Source organism: Mastigoproctus giganteus, chromosome 9, assembly GCF_048544385.1.
Source record: "Mastigoproctus giganteus isolate SK-2022 chromosome 9, ASM4854438v1, whole genome shotgun sequence".
NCBI classification, from domain to species: domain Eukaryota; kingdom Metazoa; phylum Arthropoda; class Arachnida; order Uropygi; family Thelyphonidae; genus Mastigoproctus; species Mastigoproctus giganteus.
This window is the reverse complement of record NC_143583.1, coordinates 64,116,238-64,140,211: the sequence shown is the minus strand read 5'-3', so window position 1 is coordinate 64,140,211 and position 23,974 is coordinate 64,116,238. Positions and strand designations below refer to the sequence as shown.

The window sequence follows — 23,974 nt, the reverse complement described above, 5'->3', positions numbered from 1 at the left end:
GGGGTGGACCCGTTGCCTGATCCCCACGCTCACCTGATTTATCAAGCCTTGATTTCTTTCTGTGGGGGACCCCTCAAATCTATTGTGTATGAATCGCCTGTGGAGACGGAAATGAATCTCGTGGCGAGACTCGTCTGTGCTGCTGCTACTGTCAAAGCAACTCCAGGTGTGTTCGACCATGTCCGCCAATCCATGCTGCGTGGGTGTCATGCATGCATCACGTCTCATGGTGTAACCTTCGAGCATCTGTTGTAACATCATGAAATGCATCCATCTCGTACTCCATTGTTAATATTATGTCAAATAAATGTTTTCCACTAATTACTGTCTTGTGTCATTTCTGCTTCTTGTGCCTCTGCTACTACTTTCCCGTGACGTTTCCGGTTATGGGTTCCTACGCGATTCACATTCCTTTAGATGTTACCTACCTCCCCTAAACGTTTATATCAATATTTTTGAGACACCCTGTATATATATATATATATATATATATATATATATATATATTATTTTATCTTTCTATTGTGGTTTATTGTGTTTATTTTCTTAATTACGGGTGTTTTCTACTCATAGGTATTATGGTTAATACATTACTGGTCTTTAAGCTAGCCTAAACTCGGTTATCTTAAATGCCCAGGGCCTATTAATTTATTATTTTTCAACTTGTTACGTATTGCTAAAGAAATTGTCATATTAATTATAGATGAAAAACTGTAGCAATACTACTTTATGACAAAATGATAAAATATTAAACATTTTTATACATTTATTGTATTACATCTTTATACATATTTTTATTACATCACATGGTCGTCAATCCCCTACTTCATCGGGGGCTTTGAGCGGATTGACGGTCCATTCGATGTAATGCATTACTTACTTACCCGTTTCTGTTTGTATCTATCACAGCTTTGCTATTTTGTCCGATACTGAATTCTAAGTTTCTTTTAAATTCCCATTTTTGTCCCTTTCCCATTGCTATTAGTTAAATAGGTATTATTTATTATAAATTTATTATGAACCGAATTAATATCCCATAATTTCTACAGCAACTGTGATAGAATACACAAAGCCCAACGGGTGAGTTTTTTAAAAAATTACAATAACTTTACTTACTTGATGTGTATAAGTGGAGGTCGTAGTGTCGAATCAGGAAAGTTTCCCATCCTACTTGATGTGTTTCGGTGGAGGTCGTCGAGTCGAAAAAGGAATGTTTCGCACCCTTAACTTGTTTTATAGATGGCTATTTTTATGGCTTTGTCGCTTTAGCGTTTCCCTGTGTTCCGATGGTGCTTTGGCGGAAGTCCCCGAACTTCAGGCCAAGGTCTATTATGGTGGTTTTGTGGCAGGTTAAATGAATTTATTTAGTTGTGTATTTACAATATTTTTACATTTATTTTATGTCTCACCTCGGACAGTGCCGGTACCGCTTTTCCAAGGCGTAACAGCACTTGTTTGTCCAGAGGCAAAACTATATACATATATACAGCCTCTTACTATGGGAGAGGGGGGGGGGGTTTAATTTTGGCAATAGGTTGTAGTGCAGTCAGGCGACGAGCCTCGCCTGAGTGCAATAAACCTAGTAAATAAGGGGATACTCTTCTGAGTAATTACTATTATATTTTTAGTTGGCTTTTGATAAAAGTATATGGGTCTACATTGGGATGGTGTTTTCTAATATTTGCGTATATGGCAGTTCTTACGTGATATCTACTGTATTGTTTGGGAATTTTGTTTCTATCCAGCGTTATAATGAGTTTTTTAATGGCTATATTTCCACTATTTATATTGTTGCATATTTGTAATAGTCTGTTTGTCTGATTTCTTATGGTATTACCATGTATATGCTTTGCTATGTTACTTTCCCAGTGTGTGAGTTTTATTGTTTCGAAATTAAAATGATCTCTTTTATCATGGTGATGTGTATATATTTTGTCTGGGTGGATGGTAATTTCGCTGTCTAAGTAGACAGCTTTTAAGTTGTTATCCGGATTTGTACATTCTATTTTAAGGTCTGCTGGGTAATAATTCTTTGCAATATTTATAAAGTTGTCATGGTTGAATACTATTACGTCATCAATGTATCTGTAGAATTTTAAACTGTCCGTAATGTTACTTTCATAATGGTGTAAGTAGAGGTTAGCCATGGCACAAGAACTGCTGGATCCCATAGCTATACCCCTGCTTTGTAAATACACTTTGCCTCCCATTAGAATGTAGTTTCCTTTGACGCTGATTTTTGTAAGGTCATTCCAGTATTGTTTTTTTTTTTTTTTTTTTTACTAGGTTTATTGCACTCAGGCGAGGCTCGTCGCCTGACTGCACTACAACCTATTGCCAAAATTAAACCCCCCCCCCTCTCCCATAGTAAGAGGCTGTATATATGTATATAGTTTTGCCTCTGGACAAACAAGTGCTGTTACGCCTTGGAAAAGCGGGTACCGGCACTGTCCGAGGTGAGACATAAAATAAATGTAAAAATATTGTAAATACACAACTAAATAAATTCATTTAACCTGCCACAAAACCACCATAATAGACCTTGGCCTGAAGTTCGGGGACTTCCGCCAAAGCACCATCGGAACACAGGGAAACGCTAAAGCGACAAAGCCATAAAAATAGCCATCTATAAAACAAGTTAAGGGTGCGAAACATTCCTTTTTCGACTCGACGACCTCCACCGAAACACATCAAGTAGGATGGGAAACTTTCCTGATTCGACACTACGACCTCCACTTATACACATCAAGTAAGTAAAGTTATTGTAATTTTTTAAAAAACTCACCCGTTGGGCTTTGTGTATTCTATCACAGTTGCTGTAGAAATTATGGGATATTAATTCGGTTCATAATAAATTTATAATAAATAATACCTATTTAACTAATAGCAATGGGAAAGGGACAAAAATGGGAATTTAAAAGAAACTTAGAATTCAGTATCGGACAAAATAGCAAAGCTGTGATAGATACAAACAGAAACGGGTAAGTAAGTAATGCATTACATCGAATGGACCGTCAATCCGCTCAAAGCCCCCGATGAAGTAGGGGATTGACGACCATGTGATGTAATAAAAATATGTATAAAGATGTAATACAATAAATGTATAAAAATGTTTAATATTTTATCATTTTGTCATAAAGTAGTATTGCTACAGTTTTTCATCTATAATTAATATGACAATTTCTTTAGCAATACGTAACAAGTTGAAAAATAATAAATTAATAGGCCCTGGGCATTTAAGATAACCGAGTTTAGGCTAGCTTAAAGACCAGTAATGTATTAACCATAATACCTATGAGTAGAAAACACCCGTAATTAAGAAAATAAACCACAATAGAAAGATAAAATAATAATATGTACTCTGTTCGTACCCGGGCATTGCTAAAACAGCTACCGGGACAACAGAAAAATCTAGAAATAATTTAAGGAAAACCACTATAAAAGTATATTAAAAGTAAAATACAACATAAATTATCATATTACTAAAGAATAATATATATATATATATATATATATATATAATCTTTAAGAATATACAACTTTAAGTTATTTGTGCAAGTATAATTTGCAAAATCATAGTATCCTACAAATTTACAGTCACCATTCTTACTGGTAAACCTGCCACACCATATAGTCACTATGACTACTAGTAAACCAACAGAAGCATATAGCCACTAACCTTATTGATAAACAAGCAGAGCACTTTGTTATGGCTGGAATCTGATCACTATAGTGGTTATAAGTGTTGGGAATACAGTTTGACATTTTCTTAAAACTAATTTGGTAGTACTAGTATGTAACAGTCTTCTCAGATCACAGATGCACATACCAGATTAGTGAAACATTACTTAGCAAATTGCACTACAAATTTTAAAATAAGATAAAAACGTTAATATAAATAAAGTCCATCTCATCTAACTTCAGGCTTTCTGGAAGCTGCTATCTAGCATCATATTGTAACATCAGAATGACAGTGTATCCATCTACCATTTCCCACTCAGAAACCATATAGCTTTCACAAAAATTTTGCAGTACATTCTGCCATACTTAAAAATGCATATAGGTTAATTTAATAAAATATTTACAATTTTTGCAGTACTGTTCTCTAATTAAAACATAAATAGTTTAATTAAAAATTACAGTTTTAAGTCCATTCCAGTAATGCTTGCACATCTTTTGGGTCTTCTTTTACCTGGCATCAATGGCTGTTCTTCAGGCAAAGGCAGACTACGAAAAATCCTTGGCAAAGGATGCAAAGAAAAACAGAAAGGAGTTCTTTACATACTTGAACTCGGGAAGGAAAGGGATGAATCAGATTGGTCCACTGGATATAGATGGTTCAACAGTAGAGGATCCTGCTCAGGTGGCTAACAATCTAAACGAGTATTTTGCATCTACATTCACGCATGAGGAGTTATTCAGGAAGGAGAATGATGTAGGTAAAGTAAACATTGGCAGTGAGCTGGATGATTTTGTAATAACTGAGAGGAAAGTGGAGGAGAGATTGTTGAGGATAAACATAAAAAAGGCACCTGGGGTGGATGGGATCTATCCAGTTATATTAAAGGAGGCAGCAAAGGAAGTATGCAAACCCCTAGCCATAATTATGAGAGCTTCTTTGGACTCAGGGGAGGTACCCATAGACTGGAGATGTGCAAATGTAACCCCAATTCACAAAGGAGGATCAAAGGCTGACACAAGTAATTATAGACCTGTTAGTTTAACTTCTGTTCCAGGTAAATTAATGGAGGCACTGGTTAAAGAAGCACTGCAGGATCATCTAGACAAGAATTCAGTTATAGCTCAGACGCAGCATGGTTTTGTTAAGGGCAGGTCTTGCCTGACCAATTTGATTGGATACTATGATGTAGTCACAAAAGAACTGGATGCAGGGAATAACTTTGATATTATATATTTGGATCTTAGAAAGGCTTTTGATACTGTTGCACATGGAAGACTGCTGCACAAATTGGAGCAGTGTGGCATTGGAGGCAAATTGCTGCTATGGATAAGGGGATGGTTGAGTGGCAGAAGACAGAGAGTGGTAATCAATGGACACTGCTCAACGTGGACTAATGTTATTAGTCGAGTCCCTCAGGGCTCAGTGTTGGGTCCATTGTTGTTTTAGGTGTTTATGAATGATATTGATGATGGGATATCAAGTTTAATGTCTAAGTTTGCAGATGATACAAAGGTTGGCAGGGTCGTTAAGGACACTACTGACGCTATGCTGCTGCAACAGGATCTGGAAAGGTTGAACAGATGGGCTGAGAGGTGGCAAATGAAGTTTAACATTGACAAATGTAAAGTACTACATATGGGTAACAGTAACCCCAGAGCAATGTATCAACTCTGCGGTACTACACTGACAGTGGTGGAGAATGAAAAGGACCTGGGGGTAATTGTGCAGGCAGATATGAAGTTCTCTGAGCAGTGCAGACGAGCTGCAAGAGTAGCTCATGGTGTCTTGTCAATGATATACAGGAATTTTTCTAGCAGGGATAAGGAGGTGATTATTCCCTTGTATAAGGCAATGGTTAGGCCACATCTTGAGTACTGTATACAGGTCTGGAGGCCTCATTTCAAGAAGGATGTAGAGCTGCTGGAACGGGTACAGAGAAGGGCAACAAGATTAGTAAATGGAACAAAGGGTTGCTCTTACGAAGAAAGGCTTAAGTTTTGCAAATTACAGAGTCTGGAGACTAGGCACCGGCGAGGTGATCTGATAGAGGTGTATAAGGCTTTGAATGGTTTGAGCATGCTCAATGCCAATGGGATTCTTCATCTTTCTCAGAATAATCACCTCAGAGGGCATAAATTCAAATTGAGGAAGGACGGATGTCGGATAGATGTGCGGAAATTTGCCTTTGGCCAGCGGGTGGTTGGTTGGTGGAACCGACTTCCATCACTTGTTGTTGAAGTTGATAGCCTAAACAAATTTAAAGCTCAACTGGACAGGTATTTCGAACGAACGGAGGGGTGAAATGGGAGAGGGTTTTTTTTTTTTTTTTTTTTTGGCTGATGCTGAATAAGCTTGCTTTCTTGCATCATATGCCTCTACTAATGCTAATGCTAATACTTTGTAACATTTTCTCGAGAAATTCCTAATGCCTATGCAGCTTTTCATAAACAGATGCAACATTTAGAAGTCTGTCATTTTCTTTTTCCATTACAAAATAGGCCACCACATTTCTCAACATAATCTGAGCAGCTAATTTTAAGCTTTTTCCTTTGAATGAAACACTACCACTCGCTTTTGCCTTAAATTTTACTGTAAAAGGGCAAGGCTTATCCCAATTGTTCAATCAGATATTTTCTTGTAAAAATTTCATTTTAAATTAAAATATAGATGATTTAATCAACTATTTTCTTCAAAACAACTGTGTTTTCCTTCTATATGAAATTCAGACTTTATTGCTGCCTTTTTCAAGTCAATTGCCTGCAATTTCCATCGTGATGCACAACTACTTTCTGTGAAAGGAGCATCAAAAGTTAACTGAGATGGACTATATCATTAACTAAAATTATTAAATTTTTTTATTTACTTACCTCCAGTGCTGGTCTATCATACTCGTGCAAAGAAGTAATATTCCTTGACACCTGACTTAATGGCATCTGGTCTCGTAAAACCATTGAATTTCTATCAGGTTTAATTTTTGGCTTCCGATGCCGCCTGTATGAATTTAAAGTTTTATAAGGACTATTTTCATATTTTGATCTAACAGACAAGGATGCAATATATTCACCAGCATGTGCTTCTAAATACAGAGTAATAAGGCCATCTGCAACTAAATTATGAACTGTATCAAATCTCTTCTCCCCAACATAGTGTTTTCCATCATAATACAATCGGAAATTTTTTACCTCTCCACCGAACCTGTCAAAAGAAGAAAAAAAAAAATCCCTTTAACATCCAACATGTATCTCAAATAACAAACATTATTTTTAAATAGAAGACAGATCACATTTCCCATCGGTATACAGTTTAAACCCATTACAGAAAAAAATATTCTGGCAGCATATAACTGAAAAGACATAAGGTGGAAACAATAATGCATTATGCTATTGTATTATTCAGTAGTACATGATTATTTCTACTCAATTTCTCACTCACTCACACACAAACAATTTTGACCAGAGAGGTTTTAATGACAAAGTAAACAGGCAAATCAGCTATGAATACATATGATCCAATAAACACATAAGCAGAGAAGACAATGAGAAACTACAACAAATAATCTGTATAATTCCCCAAGATTAAGGACCTGCTTTCAGGCAGAATACTAATTATCATTACTAATTTAGCTAACATTACTTAGTCACTGGTGGCACTGCTCCCTCCACATGGTGATACTGAAAAATCAGGAAGATAAAGCAAATTCCCCCCTCACCCCAAACAAGTCTTTCTGGTTTTTTCTCACAACTTCACCTGATTATACAACAAGGTAGAAAACATCAGTACAAAAATACAAAAGACTGACACTAGCTAACCAGTTGCGTCCCCATTCTTTATTATACATCTGACAGGAGCAGATAACTGACAAATTTTCACCCTTCTTTATCTAGAGTTGGAAGGCTGACAGAGCCCCAAAATCATTGAAACACCTGCATTCAGAGGATATCCTTATAGAAATATTCTAAACATTCTGAACAGCTATCAAATGCCACAAATTTGGAGGAATAACCACTATCATTATCTCCTTATAAAATGCTGACTACAACATGTGATAGGATATCCAAATGGGACCTCCATGTATTTGAAGAAGAAATTCATTCTGAGCTGAGTGAGCATGGATTACCAATAATTAAAGTACAAGTAACCCTCGAATAACACGGTAGTTTGGTTCCTACAAAATCCCATGTAATGTGAACCCGTGTTACACGGGACTAAGAAAAAGTACAAAAAGGGGGGGTTACGTTACATTTTTTTATAACTCTCGAAAACTTAATTTTTATAATAGTATTAGTATTAGTAACGGCCGCATGGTGCAAGAAAGCCTATGGCTTATGCTGCACCAGCCAAAAAAAAAAAAAAAAAATCCGAACAAAACAAAAAAAAATAAATAAAATAAAAAACTAAATAATAATAATTAATTAATAAAAAAAATAAAATAAAAAGGAAATTAAACCTATCATCCTATGCGCTTCCCTAATAGTAGTAACTTAAATAGTAATAACTGAACAAAAGCCTAACCTTACAAACTGTGATACTTATATGTCAGATAACGTATGTTCATTTTTAATTTTTTCCTCTTCATCGCTGCTAAGCACAATCTCTTCTGCAGCATCTAGATTTCGCAGTTTTCTGCCAAGTAGTTGTAAATATTTTATCCGGTGGGTGCGAAGGATTTTAGGGAGGCATTGCAATACACCAAGTAACAGGGGATAAAGGTGATCGAGATCATGTTATCATTGTGGGAGGCCCTAGGGTGTGCCGCAAGCTCACAGGCCTGCAGATCACATTTGTCTAGGGCACAAGTAGGGTAGCCACATTTGGACAGATCCGTTTTTATTCTCATAACTTCACGTGTCTTTCGTCCGCAAAACTGGAATGGATCCAGGCAAATTGGGCGCATGCAGTACTGAGAAGCTGACTGTGGGCGTGTGCCGATCTATAGTTGGTGAATTGGCCAGCACATATTGTTCACAGTAGACTGAGGTTCTTAAATGTGTGCCCTGGCACAGAACTAGAACATCCAGAAAGGAGAGGGCATTATCCGACTCCAGTTCGATGGTGAGCTAGATGAAGGGCGACAGAGAGTTGTCATGTCTACCTGAAGAAACTGCAGAGATTCATTTCAAGGCCACATCAATCTTACAATGTGTTCGTCCGGTTGGCTCTAACCTCAGTAGCAGTCAGATTTCTGATCTCAACTCACTTAGGATTTTTCCTAAGTGAGCTGAGATCAGAATCAACATCTCTCCTAAGTGATGACTCCATTGTGAGTCATCACTTAGGAGAGATGACTCCAATTTCATTCTACCGGCCAATAATGAACGTCGTACTGTGGTCCTGAATTGGTCCAAATACTAGGATAAAGACATCTCTTCTACAAGACGCCACCATTTATGAACTGGCGCATGACTCTCCCATCAAGATCTTGGAGCAGTGGGTGACCAGTGCCAACAGCCTAGTTTACAACTGGTTAAAATCTAAGAAGATTTCTAAAACTACACGCAACTGGGTGTCAACTTCCCCAGTTCTATGGACTGCCAAAAGTACATAAGCCAGGAGTCCCCTTGTGACCAATTGTATCTTGTTACAATTTCCCGACGTATGAACTATCAAAGTTTGTCACCAGGCTGCTATATCCTCTTGTAGGCAACGCTGACCATATAGTCTTAAACAGCGGGGAGTTCTTACACCTCGTTTCCAACCTTACCATCTCTGAAGACAAGGTCATGGCCTCATTTGATGTTGTCTTTGTTTACTTTGGTCCCAGTTCAACAAGCATTCACATGTGCCCAACAACTATTGGACAGCGATCCCACCCTACACAATAGAACCTTGCTATCTGCTGAAGACATTTGCACTGCTCAAAGCTTGTGTTTGAATGGTGGTGTGGTCATGTTTGGTGACTATTTAGGCAGATCCACAACACGGCTATGGGTGTCCCCGTCAGCTCTGTCACAGCGAATATTGCGATGGAAGAGCTGGAGGGCCACGCATTCTTAAACTAGATCCAATTACCTTGTGGTGTTGCTATGTCGACGATGTTTTTGTGATCATCCCCCGAGGCTCGGAAGACCGGTTTTTATGACACCTCAAATCTCTGCCACCCCTCATCCAGTTCACCATCAAACTGGAGTCATGTGCTCTCCTTTCTGGATGTTCTAGTTCACCATGAGGGCATATTTAAGAACCTCTGTCTACCGTAAACCAGTGTGTGCTGGCCAATTCGCCAACTATAGATTGACACACACCCACAGTCAGCTTCCCAGTACCGCACATGCCCATTCGCCTATGCCCGAACCCATTCCAGTTCCGCGGACGACCTATACAGGATCTGGCCAAGACAGCCTCCTCCCAACATAATTCATTCATACTAGACTACCAAGACCAAATCCCAGGTTTAATTTCATATTTATTTATTCACTAACTGTACCATATTGTCTGCCATAGTGAGAGATGTTGTTCATGAATCACCTATCATGAAATCAGTATAGGGTATCAGTGGGCTATTTCCCATTAGAAGCACTGCTGATCAGTAGCCTGGCTAACTAACAAAATCTGTGATCCATCAAAAGTTAATATTCACGTAACAGTCCTATAAAAAATGCAGCATTTCCCTAGTGATCAACATGCAAGCCTGTACTACATTTAACTCTTCTAACTGGATGATTATTTACCTTCTTACATTTTTACTGTAATTTGAGATATTTTTTTAGCTCCCTAATAGCCTTCTTGTGGATTTTTGGGTGATACAATTCAAAGCTTGCTTAACATATGCAACATGAATTTCTATTTCAGCTGAACATGGTGTTCTGTTTCAATTAACAACACTTCCAATTTCTTCTTATTTTTTATATAATATTGGTGTAAATACACCATTGTTTACCCATAAATTTAACTACATAAGTAGTGTAACAGCATCATTTGATTATATCTCATATTGTGGCTACCTTCACAGCAAGATACCAGGTATTGAACTACTTCAAATAAATAATGCTTCTCTAGTAGTGCTCAGTGGGCCACCCAGATGCATTTCGTAGCTTGTTGGCTCATTCATCAGTGGGCGGGCAGGTACCCGATGATGCAGACATGCCATCACAGTCGCGAAGTTAATTCCACAATATGAGAGATTGCCAAATTGTTAATTCATCATTTGGCATCATATTGTGGAATTAACTTCACAGCCGTGATGGTGTATCTGCATTATCAGGATACCTACCCGCCCACCGATGGGTGAGTCAACAAGCTCCGAAATGCGTCTGGGTGGTGGTGCTCACTGAGAATAAATAACAGTAGTCTCCTCTACTAGAGAAGCAGTATTTATTCAAAGTAGTGCACTACCTGGTAACTCATTGTGAAGGTAGCCACAATTTGAGATATAATCAAACAATGCCGACACTACTTATGTAGTTAAATTTATGGGTAAACTATGGTGTATTTACAACCCATAACATATTTTGCCTTGTGCATTTAATCTTCAAAATCTTATTTTTTATGGATAACCTTTAGTTCTGGGAAAACGGTGACAAAAAAAGGAAGGGTTTAGAACATCTCATTTCTAATGAAACTTACCTCCTGAGCTGTTTGCATTTCATTAGAATAAAATAGAAAGGTTAGGAGTATTAAAAATATTTAAAATGAAATCCCAGAGGAAAGTGCACTTTTCTTCAGTGTTTGTAATAGACTTGCTCCATACTAAAAATATATCACAGAATCATGAGTTCAGACAGAGAACTTTCGAATGTCATCTTCAGTTGGTTCATGAACAAAACAACTGAAAATGGCATTTGTAAGTTCTGATGGAGCTGTTATTCAGATCAGCTCTTATGAGTCAAGTATGTCAAATTTTGGTAAAGTTTAGTTGTTCTGAAAAATCATCGGCTTAACCTTCACACTGGTGGGAATGTTAATAAACCTGAGTACATCCTCCATAAACAATATCTAAAAACACTATGCCAAGTATGCTGAAGATGACCCAGGTGTAAACCAAAAACAGCAGAGTTCTTTATTTATGTAAACTCTAGAAGGAAGGGGATGAATCAGGTTGGTCCACTTGATATCGATAGTTCAACTGTTGATGATCCTGCTCAGATAGCTAACAAACTAAATGAACATTTTGCATCGACATTCACAAATGAGGTTATTCAGGGAGGGGAATGCCAGAGGTGTATTCAACTCTGGCAGTAAGCTAGATAATCTTGTAATAACTGAGAGTAAAGTGGAAGAGAAATTGTTGAAGATAAACACAAGAAATGCATCTGGGGTGGATGGAATCTATCCAGTTAGCATTAGTAGAGGCATATGATGCAAGAAAGAAAGCTTATGCAGCATCAGCCAAAAAAAAAAAAAAAAAAAACACGACTCCCATTTCACCCATCCGTTTGTTTAAAATACCTGTCCAGCTGAGTCTTAAATTTATTTAGGCTATCAACTTCCACAACAAGGGATGGAAGTCTGTTCCACCAACCAACTACCCGCTGGCTAAAGGCAAATTTCCACATATCTATGCTACATCTGTCTTTCCTGAATTTATGTCCTCTCAGGTGTTTATTCTAAGCAAGAGAAATGATCCCATCAGCATTGAGCATGCTCAAACTATTCAAGGCTTTATACACCTCTATCAGATCACCTCGCCGGTGCCTAGTCTCCAGACACTGTAATTTGCAAAACTTAAGCCTCTCTTCGTAAGAGCAACCCTTTGTTCCATTCACTGATCTTGTTGCCCTCCTCTGTACTCGTTCCAGCAGCTCTACATCCTTCTTGAAATGAGGCCTCCAGACCTGTATACAGTACTCAAGGTGTGGTCTTATACAAGGGAATAATCACCTCCTTATCCCTGCTAGAAAAATTCCTGTATATCATTGACAAAACACCATGAGCTACTCTTGCAGACCATCTGCACTGCTCAGAAAACTTCACATCTGCCTGCATAATTACCCCCAGGTCCTATTCATCCTTTACCACTGTCAGTGTAGTACCACAGAGTTGATACTTTACTCTGGGGTTATTATTTCCCATATGTAGTACTTCACATTTGTCAATGTTAAACTTCATTTGCCACCTCTCAGCCAATCTGCTCAATCTTTCCAGATCCAGTTGCAGCATACTGTCAGTAGTGTCCTTAACTATCCTGCCAACCTTTGTATCGTCTGCAAACTTGGACATTAAACTTGATATACCATCATCGATATCATTTATAAATACAGAAAACAACAATGGACTCAACACTGAACCCTGAAGGACTCCACTAATGACATTAGTCCACGAAGAGCAGTGTCCATTGATTATCACTCTCTGTCTTCTCTGCCTTAACCATCCCTTTATCCATAGAAGCAATTTGCCTCCAAGGCCACACTGCCCAATTTGTGCAGCAGTCTTCCATGTGCAACAGTATCAAAAGCCTTTCTAAGACCCAAATATATAATATCAAAGTTATTCCCTACATCCAGTTCTTTTGTGACTGCATCATAGTATTCCAATCAAATTGGTCAGGCAAGACTTTCCCTTAATAAAACCATGCTGTGTCCAAGTTATAACTGAAGTCTTGTCTAGATGATCCTGCAGTGCTTCTTTAACCAGTGCCTCCATTAATTTTCCTGGAACAGAAGTTAAACTTACAGGTCTATAATTGCTTGCATCAGCCTTTGATCCTCCTTTGTGAATTGGGGTCACATTTGCACATCTCCAGTCTATGGGTACCTCCTCTGAGTCCAAAGAAGCTCTCATAATTATGGCTAAGGGTTTGCTTACTTTCTTTGCTGTCTCCTTTAATATAACTGGATAGATCCCATCCACCCCTGGTGCCTTTTTTATGTTTATCCTCAACAATTTCTCCTCCAATTTTCTCTCAGTTATTACAAAATCATCTAGCTTACTGCCAGAGTTTACTTCACCTCTGGCATTCCCCTTCCTGAATAACTCAAGTGTGAATGTAGATGCAAAATACTCGTTTAGTTTGTTAGCCAGCTGAGCAGGATCATCAACAGTTGAACCATCAATATCCAGTGGACCAATCTGATTCATCCCTTTCCTTCTAAGGTTTACATAGGTAAAGAACTCTTTTCTGTTTTTCTTTGCATCCTTTGCCAAGGATTTCTCATAATCTGCTTTTGCCTGCCTAATCACTTTTGTGACTTGGTTACAGACTGGCTTATATCTATCATAGGCTTCCATGTCACCCATTCATTTATATGTATCCCATGCATTTTTCTTCTCTGCCATATGTCTCATTAGTACATTTGACATCCATTTAGCCCTAAACCTTGAACAATATTTCTTAGTTGGTATGTAAAGCCTAGTAGCTTCAAAGATAAATTCTTTGAATGCTTCCCATTTTGAATTTGCTGTTGGTAACACATCAGTTGGTCCCACTGAATAGAATTTAAATACTGTCTCAGACCATCGTAGTCGCCTTTACGAAAGCAGAAACCCTTCCCTTTACCCCTGATGGTAAAGGGAAGGGTTTTACCTCTTTGAGTAAATTCCACTTCAACACACCGTGATTACTGTCTCCTAGTAGTTCCTTTATCTGCAGATTCTTAATGCATGAAGAATCACTACTGATAATCAGTTCAAGAGTATTACTCCCTCTAGTTGCTTCCCGAACATGCTGATGTAGAAAACAATCATCCAATAAATCCACAAAAGCCTTGCTAGTGTGTGAGTGACCAACCCACAAATTCCAGTCAATATCTGAGAAATTAAAATCCACCATTATAAGACTCTGATTTACTGGCCCACTATTTTCCTGTACAGTTTCTTATTATACTCATTAGAGTCATTAGGCCAATAGCACACTCCTCTCAAATTTGATCTCCAATGCTTATGTCTCACCAAACTGACTCGACACCGCACTGTCCAGCGATGTCGACTGGCTTCACTTCCTTGGATTTTACATGTTTCTTACCTAACAGCATAACAACTCCTCCCTTCCTATCCTGTCTATCCTTTCTGTACACATTGTACTCCCCAAATTCCAGTTCTGCATTCCTTATATCTGTGTGACACCACGTCTCTGATATCCCAACAATATCTGCTTTTAATGTTTTGAGCAATAGTGCAAATTCATCAAATTTATTTACCAAACTTCTAGCATTGGTGTACACGCAAGTATACATGCACCTGTTCCTATTCTTAGCTACCCTAACACAACCCATGTGTTTACTTGTACCACAACGACTCCCAGCAGTCTCTGAAGTACCCTGCATCTTGTTTTCCAGGCTGCTGCTCATTCCAATAGAAGCAGTGCAAGAATCACTTTCACCTCTGCCAGTGGCTACTGTTAATCTGTTAGTCTTTGTATCCCCCAATCTAGCAGTTTTCCGACCCACCTAACACTGCCTCGATAGCATCAGCAAATATTCTTGCACCCTTTCTATTTAAGTGTATCCCATCCCTGTAGAAGCAGTCGCTCCTGTTAACAAGTACAGACCAGGCTGAAAAAAATTCTACCCCTTGAACCTTGCACAATCTTTCCAGAGCCGAATTGATTGTCAAGGCTCTCATCATATACTCCATCCTATCGTGTCTGGGCAGAATTGTAGACACTTTCAAATTCAACCGTAATTCACGGCTTTTTTTCAACAGTGACCTGTACTTGTTAAGTAATTCTGCCGGTCTCCTACTCTTAATATCATTAGTGCCAATGTGTACAACAATATCACCTTTTGTGCCCTTAAAAGATGATATCTGCTCTACAACGTCATCAACCTTTGCCCCTGGCAGACATACCCTGGTCCTGTTCCACCTATCCTTTTTACATACCATGTTCCCTGTTTCTCCAATAATAGAGTCACCAACAACTACTAGTTCCTGTGGGACCAGCGCATTCTGCCTTGGGGGTTGCCACTGTCTTGCATGATGATCAAGTGCAAGCTCTGGTGTTGATGTGGGCAGCTGAGAGCTTGATGGGCCCTCAATTTAGATCCTTCAAGGGCATCCACCATGTCCTTCAAGCTCTTATATCAATGCTGAGTTGTCACCTGATTTCCTTACTCTCCTTACATTGTGTACACACAGAAAGACATCCCCCATGGCAATATCATGTTCCGTACCCGATTGCTCCACTAACATCAAGCAAGCAGTGCATTTTAAAAGGCTGTGATACAGAGGCAACTGCCCTCTCCCCCCCTCAGTTCTCACCTGAGCCACAGCATTCCCATTAGCTTGAGCCTTTTGCTTTGCTGCTCTGGTCTGAGTCATGATTTCAATAAAATTTCAATTTCAGTACAAAATTATAACCCTAAACTTGTATCTCAATGCAGTTATAACACTATATATCTATATACATTTTTTTTAATATCAAGTATTTTCTCCGAGTTTGTTTTATAACTTCCATATCAAGTTATGTATTAATTAATAATGTGACTTTGTAAAATCTAAGTCATTATGTGTATTTATTTAAAAAGTACAATTTAATTGACAATGAAGTTTAAGAAGATTTACAGAGTTTACTGATTAATTGACAATATTATATACTATACTATACTAACGCTATCTAGTTCAGGATATAACGTATCGCATAACAATGGCGGCAAGTTATGAACGGTAAATCTACGGACACTTAAGTATTAAATTAACTTCCAGAATGTAGCTGTCTCAATTCAGAATAAACCAAGGATCTTGACTAGGTCTATAAGCTACTTATAGAAAATATTTTTCACTTTTTGTTAAAACAAAAAGTGAAAAATATGAATTTGGAATGCCTGTCCAGTCAAGCATGAAACGTCCTTCAAAAACTATTGAAACATTTTAAACGCATGTAACTAGGAAATGTTAAGCGTGTGCTGTGAAAGATAGAGGGGAAAATTGTCATGATTTTTCTGAGGAAAATTTGTCATTTTTCTTTTTTAGAGATCACTTGGATCAAAGCAACATCAATTGATCAATACTGGATTAACTCACCATTCTGAACTACATATACCTTGATGATAAATAACATATAGCTCCATAATTTGGTTTGAATTCTATTGTCTGATGAATTCCACACCGCTGAAGTATTTGTCAAGGATTGAGACTATTATGAACAGATATGAAGTTTTCTGAGCAGTGCAGACAGTCTGCAAGAGTAGCTCATGGTGTCTTGTCAATGATATACAGGAATTTTTCTACCAAGGATAAGGAGGTGATTATCCCCTTGTAGGCCACACCTTCAATACAGGTCTTGAGGCCTCATTTTAAGAAAGATGTAGAGCTGTGGGAACGAGTACAGAGAAGGGCAACAAGATTAGTGAATGAATGGAATGAAGGGTTGCTCTTACGAAGAAAGGCTTAAGTTTTGCAGTTTACAGTGTCTGGAGACTAGGCACCTGTGAGGTGATCTGATTGAGGTATATAAAGGCTTGAATGGTCTGAGCATGCTCAATGCTGATGGGATTCTTCCTCTTGCTCAGAATTATCACCTGAGGGTATAAATTCAAATTAAAGAAAGACAGTTGTACGATAGATGTGTGGAAGTTTGCCTTTAGCCAGCGGATAGTTGATTGGTGGAACAGACTTCCATCTTTTGTTGTGGAAGTTGATAGCCTAAATAAATTTAAGGCAGAGCTGGACAGGTATTTGGAACAAAAGGAGGGGTAAAATGGGAGCTTTTTTTTTTTTTTTTTTTGGCTAATGCTGCATAAGCTTGCTTTCTTGCATCGTATACCAATGCTAATGCTAACTTAAGCAGTTATTAAGGTGTGCCGTGCCGTGCCATGCACAGCATACACAATAATTGCCAACCCCTGTAACACATGCAATATTAGGTGGTAGAAGACGAACGTCACATTTTTAAATACCACCAATTACAACTATAACTTTGTTTTTCAATTTCAGCAATATTAACTTCTTTGGTGTTTTTAAAAATATTATGTAAAAAATACAGCATTTTTCAATAGTTAAATATTTTATTAAAAATAAAAAATACAATAATAAGGACTGCAATCCACTAAGAAAAAAAGAAATATTGGTACACCAAAAGCAAAATTTAAAAAAACAAAAACTTTTTCCAGAAACAAAATACAAAGTTTCTGGACACTTCTACAGTTTTGTATGACCATTTGCTACAAACAATGGCATGACTATTGCAGAGTTAAATTTAATAACGTTTATATCCTAAAAAAAGAAATATTAATATAATAATAAATATTAAGATGATTTATAATTTAAAATTATTAAAATTATTCACTTCAAATATCTACCTTTCATATTCATAAAATAAATGTAAAAAATAAGCAAAATGAACATGGCAATTATCATCTTACCAGAAAATAGCTCACCTGAAACTCAGTGTATATTGACCAGGACTCCTCTGGCTTTCTCTGACTAGATAATACCCATCTTCATTTTTGTTTCTAATTAACATATTTGTTTCTTCTCTTGAAATTTTTCCATGAAATCTGGAAAAAAAAAAATAATCATATAGCTAAAATAAGCCATAATGATAAATAAATGTTCGAATACAATATCATTTAATACTGAAAAATAGTCATAAAACCAGTTAAGCGAAGAGTTCTTAATTAGAATTGCCAATATAGTACACCCCCACTTTAATAGACTTCAAAAATAGGAGCAAAGTCCTCTGATAAAAAGACACCAGGCTTTTAATTTATACAGCACCTAGTTACACAACTGCTTCAGTCTATACGATACTGACATTAGTTAAATATTTTCACTGGCAGGATTTTTTTAAACATCAACTTCTACTAGCCTATCAAATGGATTAGACAACAATAAAGAGCTATCTGAACCTCCAATAAAAGTAACTCAAGAGCTCTTCAGACTCTGAATAAGCTTCAGTCAGAGCTCCACTATGCAATATGACAAAATTGGGTTCTACTTCCAGACAACTGCAGTAAAATAAAGTATCACAATATTTTTTAATGTTTTTTTTTTTTTAATTTTTTATTTCACAGTACCAAAGTTTTTCGTGCCATTCTAGCAACTTAGGCAACTATTTTCAAATTCAATAGACAACTGGGTTTAGCAGACTGGCCTTATCCCCACACTTCATCAAAGCAAACTTTTTACTGTATCTTGAGGAGGAATGATCTAACTGTGCTCTGCTTTGATACTCTTATATATCTATGATTAATGACATGAATATAAAAGTATTATGGGGTTGTTCTGATTCAATAGAGTCATCAACACAAAATTCAATTTTGATGAATTTACAGAGTTTAATGAAACCGGGGGTATTTACTGAAAGAAGAATGAGTGTATGCAAAATTTCAGTAGTTTATTTTAATTATTTTGAGATTATTACATTTCAAGTTTTTAAAAATGTAAAATGCAACTCACAGATCATCAGAAATGGGTAATAACCTGGCTATATTTAATATACATTGCTGAAATTCCAGAATATTGTACCAATGTAGTAACTGTACCAATATATGAAATAGAAAATAAAGCTGAATGTGGCAATTATGAAAGAATTGCACTCGTTGTTAACGGGTAATATTCTATGTAAGCACCTTAGGGGAAGAGTGTGTTACAAGTATTGTTAAATGTAACCTTGCAGATGGTTTCATGTTGCATAGAGTACGAGAATCAAATATTTAAAAGAAAAATCACAGAAAAACCAAAGGAATATATCAAAAGAGTCTATATATATATAAATTTTTTTTTTTTGTATTTGATAACCTTCCAAAAAAAAAAAAAAAAACCCTTGATAAATTACACAGAAATCTGCTCTTATAAGTTTTAGAAAATAAGTCAGAGAGAATAATCTTTTAAGGGAATAAAATGTCTGAAGTGCAGTTTGAAAGAACAAAAATTATCTGAGTTTAGTGTGGGAGATGTAAAAATTGGATCATTTATTACATATGAATGATTGTGCTGTTAAACAGCAAAGTGAAAGATATTCAAGAATTTCTGAGTAAAATAGATAAAGGTTACAGAAAATTTGGCATGAAAATTAGCTACACAAAAACAGGAGCCGTGGCAGTTGGAGAGGAAGAGAGAAAAAAATTTTATATGCAGACTAAATAACCAAAAACGAGAACAAGTTAGTAATTCTGAATAGCATTTAATGAAGAAAGAAGATTAAACATGGAAATAAGCAACAGAATAAGTAAAACAATAAGTAGTAGTAGTAGTGGCATGTGATGCAAGAAAGCAACTGTATGACCTTATGCAGCATCAGCCAAAAAAAAAAAAAAAAAAAAAAAATCACACCATTCCCTCCAAATGCCTGTCCAGTTCCTCCTTAAACAACCTATCAACTTCCACGACAGATGGAAGTTTGTTCCAGCAATTAACCACCCGCTGGCTAAAGGCAAATTTCCGCACATCTATTCTACATCTGTCTTTTCTTAATTTGAATTTATGCCCCCTTAGGTTCGTAATCTGAACACGTGGAAGGAACCCATCAGAATTCAGCGTGCTCAACCCATTCAAGGCCTTATACACCTCAATCAGATCACCACGCTGTGCCTAGTCTCCAGCCATTGCAATTTTCTGAACTTAAGACTCTCTTGGTAAAAGGATCCCTTCATTCCCCTCACCAATCTTGTTGCCCTTCTCTGTACACGCTCGAGTAAATCTACATCCTTTCTAAAATGAGGCCTCCAGACCTGTACACAGAACTCAAGGCGTGGCCTGACCATTGCCTTATACAGAGGGACAATCACCTCCTTCTCCCTGCTAGTAAAATTCCTATATATCATTGACAAAACCCCATGACCTGCCCTGGGAGCCTGTCTGCATTGCTCAGAAAACTTCATATCTGACTGCACAATTACTCCCAGGTCTTTTTCATTTTCTACCACCTTAAGAGTAGTACCACACAGTTGGTACATTTCTCTGGGGTTACTTCTACCCATATGCAGTACTTTGCATTTGTCAAGGTTAAACTTCAGTTGCCACTTCTTAGCCCACCTGCCCAAATTATCTAGATACTGTTGCAGTAGCACACTGCCATTACTGTCATTAACAACCCTGCCAACCTTTGTATCATCTGCAAACTTCGACACTAAGCCTGATATACCTTCATCAATATCATTGATAAATATACAAAGAAACAGTGGACCCAAAACCAAAACCTGTGGGACTCCACTAATAACATTAGTCCACGAAAAGCAGCACCCATTGATTACCACCCTCTGTCTTCTCCCACTTAACCATCCTTTTATCCATTGTAGCAACTTACCCTTAATACCATTCTACTCCAATTTGCACAATAGTCTTCAATGCGAAACAGTGTCAAAAGCTTCCCTGAAATCCAAATATATGATATCAAAATTATTTTTTGCATCCAGTTCCTTTGTAACCACATCATAATATCCTATCAAATTTTGTCAGACAAGACTCCCTTAAGAAACCCATGCTGTGTCTGAATTATTGCTGCAGTCTTGTATAGATGATCCTGCAATGCATCTTTAACCAGTGACTCCATTATTTTACCCGGAACAGAAGTTAAACTAACTGGTCTGTAATTACTCGTGTCACCCTTCGATCCCCCTTTGTGAATTGGGGATACATTTGCACATCTCCAGTGCGTGGGAACCTCCCCTGAGTCCAATGATGCTCTCATAATTATGGCTAAGGGTATGCTTAGTTGCTTTGCCATCTCCATTAATATAACTGGATAGATCCCATCCACCCCTATGGGGCTTATAGACGAATAACTTAAGGGGATGAATCAGATTGGTCCACTTGCTATCGATGGGTCAACTGTTGATGATCCTGCTCAGGTAGCTAACAAACTAAATGAATATTTTGCATCGACATTCACACATGAGGAGTTATTCAGCGAGGGGAATGCCAGAGGTGTATTCAACTCTGGCAGTAAGCTAGAGAATCTTGTAATAACTGAGAGTAAAGTGGAGGAGAAATTGTTGAAGGTAAACACAAGAAAGGACCTGGGGTGGATGGGATCTATCCAGTTATATTAAAGGAGGCAGCAAAGGAAGTAAGCAAACCCTTAGCCATAATTATGAGAGCTTCCTTGGACCCATGGGAGGTACCCACAGACTGGAAATGTGCAAATGTGACCCCAATTCACAAAGGAGGATCAAAGGCTGACACAAGTAATTATAGACCTGTGAGTTTAACTTCTGTTCCAGGGAAAATTAATGGAGCCACTGGTTAAAGAAGCACTACAGGATCATCTAGACAAGACTTCAGTTATAGTTTGGACACAGCATGGTTTTGTTAAGGGAAAGTCTTGCCTGACTAATTTGATTGGATACTATAATGCAGTCAGAAAAGAACTGGATGCAGGGAATAACTTTGATATTATATACTTGGATCTTAGAAAGGCTTTTGATACTGTTGCACATGGAAGACTGCTGCACAAATTGGAGCAGTGTGGCATTGGAGGCAAATTGCTGCTATGGATAAAGGGGTGGTTGATGGGGAGAAGACAGAGAGTGGTAATCAATGGACACTGTTCATCGTGGACTAATGTTATCAGTGGAGTTCCTCAGGGTTCAGTGTTGTGTCCATTATTGTTTTCTGTATTTATAAATGATATTGATGATGGTATATCAAGCTTAATGTCCAAGTTTGCAGACGATACGAAGGTTGGCAGGGTTGTCAAGCACACTACTGACACTATGCTGCTGCAACAGGATCTGGAAAGCTTGAGCAGATGGGCTGAGAGGTGGCAAATGAAGTTTAACATTGACAAATGTAAAGTACTACATATGGGAAACAGCAACCCCAGAGCAACGTATCAACTCTGTGGTACAACATTGACAGCGGTAGAGAATGAACGGGACCTGGGGGTGGTTGTGCAGGCAGATATGAAGTTCTCTGAGCAGTGCAGATGGGCTGCAAGAGTAGCTCATTGTGTATTGTAGATGGCATATAGGAATTTTTCTAGCAGGGATAAGGAAGTGATTATTCCATTGTATAAGGAAATGGTCAGGCCACACCTTGAGTACTGTGTACAGGTCTGGAGGCCTCATTGCGAGAAGGATGTAGAGCTGCTGGAACGAGTACAGAGAAGGGCAACAAGATTAGTGAATGGAACAAAGGGTTGCTCTTACGAAGAAAGGCTTAAGTTTTGCAAATTGCAGTGTCTGGAGACTAGGCACAGGCGAGGTGATCTGACAGAGGTGTATAAAGCCTTGAAAGGTTTGAGCATGCTCAATGCTGATGGGATTCTTCCTCTTGCTCAGAATAATCACCTGAGAGGGCATAAATTCAAATTAAGGAAAGACAAGACAGATGTAGGATAGACGTGCGGAAATTTGCCTTTAGCCAGCGGGTGGTTGGTTAGTGGAACAGACTTCCATCCCTTGTCGTGGAAGTTGATAGCGTAAATAGGTTTAAGGCTCAGCTGGACAGGTATTTCGAACGAAAAAAGGGGTGAAATAGATATGTTTTTTTTTTTTTTTTTTTGGCTGATGCTGCATAAGCTTGCTTTCTTGCATCAAATTCCTCTACTAATGCTAATAACAAATAAGGGAAATGATCAAAAATTAGAATCTGCAGAAATGAAGACTTTTAAAAAAAAATAAATGGAACTAAAAGATGGAAACAATGGGCAAAACCAATGAGGAAAATATTCAGGTAACAAATATCCAAAGGTATAAGAACTACACATAAGATAGCATACATAAGTAAAAAAATAATTCAGAAAGAACATTAGCTAAATAGATATTTAAAGAAAAATTAATGTAATAGGCAGAGATAGACCAAGAGAAAATTGGACAGATAACATCGAAGTGGTCAAAGAAGGGAGGCTTACTCTAGCTAGGTTAAAAATTAAACAGGAAAGGGCACATAGAAAAAAATGGTTGGGTTTTTTTTTTTTTTTTTTTTGTGTGAACCCCAAACACGAGAGGTATTAGAACCTATAGTACCGTGCTTGGGTTGGAGGTTGGGAAGACGAAAGAAGATATTTGCTGACATTGGACTTGAACTTCTGTAGATTGTAATTTTCAGGAAATACGTATGAAGGAAGGTTGTTCCAGAAAACGACAGTTGAATGAATAAATGAGGAAGGTGAAAAGTTGGTTCTGTGGGTTTGAAGTTGGACAGTAAATGGATGTTGGCTGGTGGCTACACGTGTTCTCACTGTTTTGAAAGAGAGAGCGGGAATTATAGAAGCCAATTCAGAAGAACAGTGCCCATGGATGTATCTGTAGAAGAGGCATGCAGCAGAAACAGTACGTCTATGAGAAAGAGAGTGGAGAGACTCTGTTAGAGATGAATCATTAATTAACCTAACTGCCCTCTTCTGAATGGAATCAAGAAGCCTGAGAGAGATTTTGGGGCACCACTCCAGAAGTGGGAACAATATTCCAAGGCAGGGCGGATTTGCGATTTATACAGAGTGAGCAGCTGTTTGGAAGAAAAGTAATGCCGAGAGCA

At 37.8% G+C, this 23,974-nt stretch overlaps 1 protein-coding gene across 1 annotated transcript in view; it reads right to left on the bottom strand.

The window, feature by feature from the left end:
- LOC150080289 (N-chimaerin-like) overlaps positions 1-23,974 on the bottom strand; it is a 147,344-nt gene that overhangs the window by 93,686 nt on the left and 29,684 nt on the right. Inside the window, exons 3-4 of the mRNA XM_090380679.1 lie at positions 17,932-18,051; positions 6,550-6,877 (exon numbers count right to left, since the gene is read on the bottom strand). Of these exons, the coding sequence (XP_090236805.1) occupies positions 6,550-6,877; positions 17,932-18,051 (448 nt within the window). The remainder of the gene's footprint in view (positions 1-6,549; positions 6,878-17,931; positions 18,052-23,974) is intronic.